Genomic DNA, 11234 nt, shown 5'->3' with positions numbered 1-11234 from the left:
CTGTGGTGCGTGTTCACCAATTTCAACACATTCATTTACAAAATCGAATACATTTTCAATTTCTAATTCATTTACACGACAACGCACAGTCACAAAATTTAATACTTTTTATGAGCTGAAGTATTTTTTCTTCTCTTTGTTTTCTATAATATTAATTGACATTCTTCACATTATTATATTAAAAGCAATATTAAAGAATTAGGCGAGTTTTTAGTTATTCAAAAATATATTTCGAAATTTATGGAATCCCATCAAAAGCTAAAGAGAATAACTTTACAAAGCGAAGTATTACTCCTGACCAAAACGATCGATATCGTCCACACAATAGTCGTCATTAAGGTAATAAACTCAATAAATGTTTTTAGCAAAACGTGATTTATAAAGACAAAGAACCAATTCTAAACAATACCTAAATTTGGCGAGCGCGTCTTGCAGTTTCGTAGCAACGCTTTTCGAAATCATCTTTATCAACAAACACCCTTGTATGTTTTGCTGTTCCCACAATCCCTTTTTCGTCCGATGCTTCAATTTCAAAATGAATACCATCTTTATCAATATCAACAATTCTTGATATAACAGAAACATTAGAGCCTAACCTTGAAGGTCTTTGATAAAACAATTTCATTTTTGCGCTTATTGATGTTTGTCCACTAATAAGGCATGCAATCTCTACTGCTTTGCATGATGCTTCCTCCATTAACGATGAAAGCACAGCAGTTGATAAAGCGTTTACAAAGCCGGCCTTTAGGTTTGTTGCAAGGTGTTCGTTTTTCACCTGAATTGTTACTTTTCCTGTAGAATCAGCCATATTTTTAACGATATGCGTCAATATAATATAATTACAATTAATTTAGAAGTATTTAGATATGGACCTTAATACTTACACACATACATTAATATATTTCATTTAAAAATATGATATATCTTGAAGGAAATGGTTAATATGTCATTAAAAATTTATATCTCTTGAAATTAATGAAATTTAATAACTTAAAACATGTTTACCACCAACAAAGATGTATCATTACGACCACCAGACTCAGTTTTATCGCGTTCATTCATTATATTATTTAAAAGTGACTTTATAATCATTTAAAGCGCCACCTTTTGTAGGCGCCTTTAATTATTGAAATAAAATTTCAGGTTAAATTGAAAAACCTCAAAAAAAACAACAACAAATTTCTTATATGTTAACCGTATGATTTTTAACTTTTGTATTAGCCGATGTGTATTTGGTTAAGGCCTTCGACTATATCAGGTCTTGAATCATGAGAATTCTTCATTTGCTGCTCGTTTCGTCCATTACAAAGCAATTTAGTAACAGTATTATACCAGAAAGCCCATTCCTTACGACTATAAAAATATCAAATATGAAAAAGAGCCTTTGCAAAGAAGGACTTGCGCATGGGCGCAGTGCAGAAGATCCATTCGTTGAGATTCATAACCAGAATTTTGATATATTTAACAAGAATTCTATTTTCTTTAAAACCAGTTTATTTCCAGATTTCCTGGCTCGTACAGAGAACACATTAGTTGTGCTTCAAATATTTAATGTCAAATTAAAATTATCAGTATCATATTTTACAATTACCCAAAATAAATCCTTTATAGCCAGTATGCTGACTGAAGGTAATACATCAATGCAAACCATGAAAAGATGTTATGAGAATCTATCTTTGACCCAGAGTAAATTTCTTTGTTTTTCATTGATGCAAAACGATAAAAAAGACCGACCACTTAAATTCAATGCTTTTGCTCGTTTAACCGCCGTTTTTTCAATGATATTAGTGGTTTATGTCAATATTTTTCAGAAAAAACCACTTTTTCTACAGAAATTTTCTTTGACCAATTACAAATTGAAAACATGCGAAAAGAAAAAACATAAAAACGTTATAATTTTTGTTATATTTTTCATAAATTCCTTTCAAATATTATATGATAATAACTCAACATTAATAATAACAAATTTAAATGATTTTGAACAAATTGATCAATATAAAAACGTCACGAAATTTGTAAACATTAGTAAAGGAATTTATTCGATTCCAGGTGATGTATTTTCAGGATGGCCATTAGTTATTTCAGTTAATTTTGGTAATTCTATATCAGATATTGGTGGTTATGTGTTTTCGTTATGTTCTAATTTAGAAAGGATTATATTTGGTGGAAATGTTACAAGAATTGGTGGTGGAGCATTTTCATTGTGTTCATCCATCAAAAGCATTACAATTCCAATTTCAGTCACTTCAATTGGGAGTTCAGCATTTTCATTATGTTCTAATTTAAGAATATTAACACTTGGGTCTGGAATAAGAGAAATTGGAAGTTCAGCATTTGGTAATTGTAATTCACTTGAATGCATTTATTATTATGGATATACAGAACCAAGTATTGGAGATAATGCATTTTATAATGTTACAGCAAGTGTTATCACATATCCAACATATGCAGGAAGTAAATTTGGAAATTTAGGTGTTGACAAAGACAACACAGAAGGAAACTGCAGCCCGATTGCAACAATTTCATTTTCTTCATCACACACATTCAGTCGAAGTAATACATATTCTGATTCAAATACATTTTCAGCGCCGCATTCATTCAGTAGTAATAATACATCGAATGCATTTACTGAATCATTTCAAAATGATTTAACGAAATCTTTTTCATACTTATTAACGGTCACATTATCTATTACACATTCGTTTACTTATTATGAAATGCAAACGAAATCACTTTCACTAATTGCAATTAATTCGTCGTATATTTATATTGAAACAGAATTTATATATTATGATTACACAGTTATTATTTATTCGACATATTATATTTATTATTCGAACTTCTTTACATTTATTTATAACAACGAATTTCAAACAAATGACAACAAAACAACAATTATCATAATAATCGTTTGCGTTATTGTTGTTGTTATTATTATTATAATTTCATTACTAATTATATTATTGATTCGAATTAAAAATAAAAAAGAAGAAATTGTTGAAAATGAAATTTCAGAACAACAAAATGATAATAACCAAACAACAAACACATTCACAACAGGAATATCTATATCAAATATTGAAGAAGATCCATTTGCAGATGATTTCAAAGAAGATAAATTTATTGTGCAAATGTAACTACGATAAATATATAATAAAATATGGTGTGTTCTAAAGTAAATCATTTTTAGTTTTGTGTTTTTTGTTTTTTAAAAACTTCTGAAAGCAGATGGTGAGTACCAACAAGCAAAAATTATGAAATCATAAGTGAAACGTTTATTTTTTCAGTCAAAACCGATCAAGCTGCAAAACGATTTGACTTATTTTGACAATAATTTGCCATAAATTGTTATAAGGGGCGCCCTGTAAATTTCATTTATAGTTAACTATATAAATCGGAGTTTGTAAATTTATATATATGGCCAGTTGGTTGTAACATCAGAACATGGGACAAAAAAAATGGTCTTGAAAATCTATTTATAAATTTAAAATAATACTTTATAATATGATATTAATCTATCAATAAATTCATAATATCTAAGGATTTTCCGCATAACGTTTAGAGGTATTTATATTTGAAAAATTGTTGAAAACACGATACTTTGATGCCTTTTTAGGTAAATTTCATCGTCAAAATCTTAACCCGTTATTCCATTTATGAGTAATTTTTCGCCTCCGTGTACAAGAGGATTCCAAAACAGGAATTCACCAGTCTGTAATTCAATTGAGGTTAATCTAAAAGCAAAGATTTCGACTCTGCAAAAGAAAAATGAGCAATTGAAAAAAGTTCTAAAGATGAACTTCAGTAATAATGGAAATTTACATGGCTCTTAATAATTTTATATTTCAGAGCATCCACTTAGAGTGGCACATCAAAAAAACACAGTTTTAATAAATCAAAATTAAAAAAAAAATATTTCGAAATTCAATCCTTTGAAGCTTGTGTTGTGGGCATAAATTGATATTTTACACTTTTTGAATAATTTTTAGGGTTACCCCTTTTAAAATGGAACTGTTTGCCTTTATTGTCAACGCAGCTGTATTTATAATCGGATTTTTATACCCATCTTTTTGTTTATACGAATATTTGGCTGAAAGAAAAAGGAAGCGATTATACATGGCTTTGGAACACTTTGTTGCAATGGTTTTGATGAAAGTATTGACAACATTCTTAGATATTTTATTAGATTCTAGTGTAATATATGGACTTGTTAAGCTTATAATTTTATCCTATTTCGTTAATAATAAGTTTACTGGTTCTCACACTATTATTCAATTCTTTGGAAACAACTTAAGGGAAGCATTTCCATTTTTATTTGAATTTGCAGAAGATTCCAACGAGAGAAAGTTCAATGAAAATGCGCATATCTTTTTTTCACATCTTATCAATGTTTTCTCCGATCAATATAATGAAATTACCAAAATGTTAGACGAGGCACAGACTGAAAATCAAATCCAAAATCCTGAAGTTAACGACAATGAAGAAAATGAAAAGAAAGAAACCTAATTCTAAAATTAATAAAATAATTTTTTTGGAACAACATAATTTTTTTTCTTTTTCTATTGGTTCTTTCTTGAGTATACTCTATGTTTTTTAATAACAATTAAAGCCACAAAAAAACCAAAAATAGTATTTAACGGTCGGTGATATCATCTGGCTAAACGGTCTTCTTACGGTTTGGTCGTCCTTTTGCAAGATGCCAAGATCTGTTCAGACACCACGTAAGTTCCTTGAACTCGCTGCACGCCCAGACGCAAAGTGGGTTAAGGTTAAGAAGGTTAAGAACGGAGATACAAAGTTCAAGCTTAGGACTACAAGATACTTATACACATTAACAGTCAAGCAACCAAAATTCGTTCAACTTGTTACAGAGTCAATACCACAAGGTCTAGAAGTTATCTACCTTGACAAACGTGAGTAAAAATGTTTACTCTATTCTAATATTTTCTTTTTGATCAGAACATGTTCATTACCTTTTCTTTTATTTGGCATCGCCTTGTGCTTTATTAGAATTTTAAAGTTTGAACAATATTTGCTTTCCGATAATTTTTAATTTTAAAATCATTTTATTATATCATTATTTGTAACATAAGTACATGACATTTCTTTGTTTGATGTATAAAATTTAATATTATAATGTGATTTCCGAATTTAAACCCAATTTTCATCTCTTTTCGAAAAGATTTTGGCCAATCAACTTTTTGAATACTATATTTTGCCCAACGGTCTTCAATGACCATTTTTTTCGTTGAATGAAATCTGAAAAGTCAGATAATCCACCACCAATCTTTTTGGAAATAGGACCAAATGTGAAGCCAATTCAAATGGAATCTTTATGTATGAATTGTATGAAAAATGGAACATCAACATTACTCCTTACTAAAATCCCATTCTTTAGAGAAGTTATGATATCCCGTTTTGAATGCCCTCATTGCAATTTCCAAAATAATTCAGTTCAGTTTGCAGGAGAATACCCAGCAAAAGGTGTTCATTATGAACTTCATGTAAAATCTCCAGAAGACCTCAATCGTAGAATTGTTAAAAGTTGTCATGGTGTTATCAAAGTACCTGCCATTGATCTTGAAATTCCAGGACCTACACAAGGAGATAGCATCAGTACAATCGAAGGTGTACTTGAACAAACCTATGAAGGTCTCAAGACATCTGAGCAAACTCCTGCTCTTGTTGAATTTCTTGACAACCTTCAACAATGTGTCAAAGGACTTGTTCAATTTGATCTCATTCTTGATGATCCATCAGGTAATAGCTTTATAGAGAATCCATTAGCACCACAAAAGGATCCAAACCTTAGTGTTCGCTTCTACAAACGCACGCCAGAACAAGCCGAAGCCATTGGATTAATGACCAAACCACAAACAGATAACTTCGAACTTGATGATGGAGAACGTATTGATTCTGTATTTGCACAGGGAGACAATGAGGTTATGTCCTTTGACACTGAATGTCCAGTTTGTTCTGTTAATGGAACAATGAAATCTTGTACATTACATATTCCACACTTCAAAGAGATTAATCTTATGGCCTTCAATTGTGATTCATGTGGTTATCATAATGCAGAAGTTCTTGTTGGTGGTGCAGTCTCACCAAAAGCAAGAAAAATAACACTTCATGCTGATAGCGAAGCAGATCTTAATCGTGAACTCCTTAAGTCCGAGACAGCATCTATAAAGATTCCGGAGTGCGATTTAGAGCTTATTCCAGGAACATTAGGAGGGAAGTTCACAACCGTCGAAGGATTAATGCGCGATATCCATAGCAATTTGAAAGAGAATAATCCGTTTGCGAATGGTGATTCAGCTATGCCAGGTGAAGGTGACAAGATACAAAAGATTATTGAAGCGATACAACAATATTATCATAACAAGGTTCCATTTACATTAATAATGGATGATCCACTCGCTAATTCATATATCCAAGTTCTTGGTGATAAAGATGACAAATTAGTGATCGAAGATTACGAACGAACATTTGAACAAAATGAAGTTTTAGGAATCAATGATATGATTACAGAAGGATATGAAACTATTGATGAAAACAAGAAAGAAGAATAAAAAATTAATTATTTAATTTGATTGTATGCATAATAAATTTTGTAAAATACATATATCCTTTTAAGACACTACGCAGCCCTTCTTTTCATCAGGTTCTGGTGCCATATCTCAGCAATCTGACAATGGCAGAAAATGCTTCAGTAATGCCGATATTCAAAAGCGCTGAGGTTTCGACATATTTTGCATTGTATATTGATGCGTGCTCTTCGCCTTTTCGTCTGCTAATAACAATTTCATCATCTTCGCGATCGCATTTATTAGCACATAATACAATTGGTATATTGGCTCGTTTTTTTTCTGCAAAAATATCCGAACAACGTGTTTGAGCTTCTAAAAAACTTAAGTGATCATTTAAGCTATAAACAATATTATAAAATCATTTCCTTTCCTACAATACATTCGAAACATAGGATAACATCGTCAATCTCAAGTGTAATAGAACCATCAACTGATAAAGAATATGCACAAAAAAGATTAGTGTATTATAATTTACAAATAAAGTTCTTATTGGCCTTTCATTTTTAATATTGTATTTTTTGTCAATTTTGTAATCAAATAAAAACATGTGAATAAAAATTTGATAGATTTCATAAAGCGTGGAGAAACATCACAAAAAATATTGATTTTACATGGCCTTATTGTTCTAGCAGCATAACAAATGGAAAAAAACATCAAAATGTGTGAATTATTTGTGGTGGTTATTCCGCCAAAATAAACGGTCTTTTACTATTTAGGGTGCCCTATTGACAAAAAATAATGATAGCCAACAAATTCGAAAAAGTTAACGAAGAATTTGGTACAATTATTGGTGCTGGTTATTCTCTCCAAAAAGAATTCAAATCTTTTCAAAAGTGGTATGCATTGTGCGTCAAAAAATTAACTAAAATAATCGAAATTTTAAATTCATTTTATGTACCTAAAAATGATACCAATCTTCATCCACAAATTATTAGCATAATTTCCCAAAACTCTGTCCAAATAGGACAGAAACTCGAAGAGTTAAAATCTTTCATTCAGATTTCATTACTTAATTCCAAGAAATATCTTGAAACAGATATATCTGACCCACTCTCTGACATCAAAAATAACATTCAGAATATCGTAGCATCACTTTCTAAAGCCGAAGATCAATTTTCATATGAGATGTCCATTTCTACCAAAGGTTTCACCAGTACTAAAGTTGTTGAATCTGGCTTTCAGAAGCATACTGAATATCTCCGTTACATGAATATGCTTAAAACCACCGAAGCCGAAATAATCCAATTGTCAGATCAAGTTAAATCTATCATTAAAATCGGTGCCAAATTCGAATCTGCACTACACAAAGGCATCAATGCACGAGGGAGTGCCAATTTCCCAGACATTCAATTCCAAGAACATAAAGAAACGATATCCCTTGATGAGACATTTAACGTTATAGATCAAGCGATTGAACGCCTCAGAGCTCTTTTTGTCGGATACAGCGAGCCTAAGTTTAATATTCCAGATCTGTTTACATTCAATAACGGAAATGGCAAAATGATGATGGCCAAAGTGGACATCACTGATGAAGAGACAGGCGAAGTCGTCTTCAAGGAAAATGATCCGGTGAAGATAATCGACTCGTCTTACTCTGATTTTTGGATTGTAGAGAGGCCGAATTTGAATAAAATGTATGTAAAGGTCGAAAAGCTGAAGCCAATGATAAAGTTACAAAGAAACGAAAAGAATCAGCAAACACCTTAGAATATGAATTAGCGATTTTGATAGTAAAAACTATTCGAGTTATTGTTTAGTTTGGAATGAGTGAATTAATGAATATGTAAATCATATAAAAATTTATAATTAAAATTTGATTAAAATACATTAAATACTGAACTAATAACTGGGAAATGTTCCATTGCATTTAAGATACTAAAAAAGGTTCATACGGATTCTTCAAACTTAATTATGTCATTCACATCAACTGGAAAAAAGAATAGTGAGTAACACGTATTTTTTCACTTTATTCAAAATATTTCATATGCTTATAATATTAAAATTTGTTATAATTATAACAACAAACAAAGAATGTTTTAAAGAATTTCCCTAGACAAAATACCATGTATCTTTCATTATATACAAAAGAAAGAAATTTTATACTAAAACTACAGAATCTTGAACTAGTGTTATGATTTACGATAATATCAAAAGGTGTTTGACAAACCAAATGAAGAATTAACTATTATGTATACATAACTAGTTGCAACTCAGCGTGAGACGCCATTTATAGACAGTAGAACCTTTTGTGTTGTTTTTTATGATACATTATTTGGAAATGTTTGTGACAAAACACTGAGGCCGGCCTTATAAATTTATAAATTTGCATAAAGCTTATAGTATTATTTAAAAAAAAATTTACACAAGAAGAAAGGTACCTTTCTTATAATTTTATTGTAACAAAAAAGGAATTTACTCAAGAAGAAAGCGAAATGTGTAAATACTTGTTTAAGGGTAACAATGTTTTTCTAGTAAGTATTAATATTAATTAGTATTGATAAAAACTTCAATTTAGTTACATAAAATTCTGATATAAGAAAACATAATACAGTTTCAAATTTGTCAATTTGGAATATAAAATAAAGTTATCGGTGCTGATATGTTGATGTGACTTATGAAAATTGAATTTTTATAAACATTATTATTAAAATAAAAATATATAAAAATTAAAATTTTATTTTTAAAATGAAATATTATTTCATTTGTTGGAAACTGAAATCTTTTAAGTTTTTCTTTTCAATATTTGGAATTCTGTATTTTTTTCCATAATAATCAAACCATCCTTGGAAAAAGATGCACCTTTTATTATTTAAGGGATCTCTTGACATCATTCCATATTTTTTCATGGTTAAATAACGTGCATTCAGACAATTATGTGTATATGTGTTAAATTTTTTCTCTTTCATTATTTTTGCCATAGATATAGCAAAATCACCTACTGTAAAATTAATCGAAGAGAACTTTTGATCTGGATCATCATGGATCCAAATTCTTTTTTGAAATTTAAAATTTCTTCCTGGAATATAATTATTACACCTTGTTACATGAACAAAATTGTCATTCATATATTCGATCATATAATATCCAGTAACTGATGTGATGACAGTTGCTGAATGACAGAGTACAACACCATAACAATCAATACATGATGGAATTGACAAAGGTCTTCTTACAGCAACTCCTGAAATGACTTTGGAATTCATTTCAAAGGAAGATATATTACATTTTATCTGAGGGATTAAATTAGACGCGTGAACCTTAATTGGAAATATATTTTATATGATAAAATTTTAACTTTAGCTTAAAAGCTTTAGTTTTTTTCTTTTCGTTTAAATTTTTTAGGAACAAAGGTTAAAATGATTTCAAAAAATAAATGATATCAAATATTTCAAATTCTTTTACTAAATTTTACACCCCAACACATGAATGGATTGATATCATTGGGCATGTGGGAACAGTTGGGATTACAGTTCATGCAGTAAATCATCTTGGTGATATTTATTATGTTGAACCTCTTATTGGTAAAGAAGTTAAAGCAAGTGATACACTATGTGAAATTGAGTCTTCTAAAGCAACACATCCAATATTTGCTCCATTAGCTGGAAAAATAATTGAAACAAATAAGAATGTTCAATTAGATCCTTCAATCATAAATAAATCTCCTGAGAGAGAAGGTTGGATTCTCAAGCTACATCTTGAAAGTGATGATACATCCAATCTTATGAACTTAGATGAGTATAGTGATTATCTAAAAAGTAAAAGATAAATTTATTATTCTCAATATTTAATAATTTGAAAAAACAATAATTTTATTAATATTTTAAATGTTATATAATTAAAATTAAAACAGTTTTGTAATGCATTTTCATAATGAAAATGAAAACTTTATCAAGTGGTTACTTTTATTGGAAGAAAATCACCACAAAACTTAAAAATATTAAAAAAAAAATATTTTCCTATTCATTTAGTTTATTTATGCTAAATGATTCTTAATAATTTGAATCTCCTCCAAAACTGTTTCTTTCTTATCTTTATTTAATGTATCGAAGAACTGTAACAATTCTTCAATTTTCTTAGTTTCCACTTCAATTTTTACTTCATTTCCCAAAATTTCCAAAACTTTTTTAGTTGCAGAAATATTTTGTTCAATTTTCTCAATTTTCTCATTTTCTAAATGTTCATTTAATTCCAAATCAGCGAAATAATTTTTCGCGATTTCCTTAAACTTATTCACGATAAACTCACAAAACTCATTATTATTTAGTTTCTTAGCCAAAACCATTGGATATTCCACTGATATCAAATCGTATAAATCGTTTACGTTTTGGAAATATTGTTTAAATATTTCCAAAGTTTTTTCTCCATTAATATTTTTTGCCTTATTTTCAAAATTCTTTAATGCGTATAAATATATAGAGAACAATTTATTATCGACAATACCAAACTTTGCAATACTTGTTAAATCTTTTAAGTATAAATCTTCTTGTTGATTTAGTTTCATATTATTCGATAACTTTAATATTAATAAAGCATAATCAGCTCGATAATTTTCGTTGATTTTCATATAGAAATCGTCCGGCTTTTTTAATAAAACATTTGTTTTAGCTAAAACTGTTTTATCATAAGTTAAAACGTTTTTAAGGA

At 29.3% G+C, this 11234-nt stretch overlaps 4 protein-coding genes across 4 annotated transcripts; 3 read left to right on the top strand and 1 right to left on the bottom strand.

Annotated features, from left to right (window-relative positions):
* Positions 1-409: 409 nt before the first annotated feature.
* On the bottom strand, positions 410-808 carry GO595_009058 (dihydrolipoamide acyltransferase; the record flags this gene model as incomplete). Its single annotated transcript, XM_067922702.1, has 1 exon — positions 410-808. The coding sequence occupies one exon, from the start codon at positions 806-808 to the stop codon at positions 410-412; it is 399 nt and encodes a 132-aa protein (XP_067770843.1).
* Positions 809-4696: 3888 nt separating this feature from the next.
* On the top strand, positions 4697-4921 carry GO595_009057 (ribosomal protein L38e; the record flags this gene model as incomplete). Its single annotated transcript, XM_067922700.1, has 1 exon — positions 4697-4921. One exon carries the CDS (start codon positions 4697-4699, stop codon positions 4919-4921), a length of 225 nt encoding a protein of 74 aa, XP_067770842.1.
* A 403-nt stretch (positions 4922-5324) lies between these two features.
* GO595_009056 (zinc finger protein ZPR1) lies at positions 5325-6572 on the top strand (the record flags this gene model as incomplete). Its single annotated transcript, XM_067922699.1, has 1 exon — positions 5325-6572. The coding sequence occupies one exon, from the start codon at positions 5325-5327 to the stop codon at positions 6570-6572; it is 1248 nt and encodes a 415-aa protein (XP_067770841.1).
* A 756-nt stretch (positions 6573-7328) lies between these two features.
* Positions 7329-8297, top strand: GO595_009055 (uncharacterized protein; the record flags this gene model as incomplete). The annotated part of the gene is made up of 1 exon (XM_067922698.1): positions 7329-8297. One exon carries the CDS (start codon positions 7329-7331, stop codon positions 8295-8297), a length of 969 nt encoding a protein of 322 aa, XP_067770840.1.
* Between the last annotated feature and the right edge of the window lie 2937 nt (positions 8298-11234).

Source organism: Histomonas meleagridis, assembly GCF_020186115.1.
Source record: "Histomonas meleagridis strain 2922-C6/04-10x chromosome Unknown contig_82, whole genome shotgun sequence".
Classification (NCBI taxonomy): domain Eukaryota; phylum Parabasalia; order Tritrichomonadida; family Dientamoebidae; genus Histomonas; species Histomonas meleagridis.
This window is presented reverse-complemented; position numbering and strand designations above follow the sequence as displayed.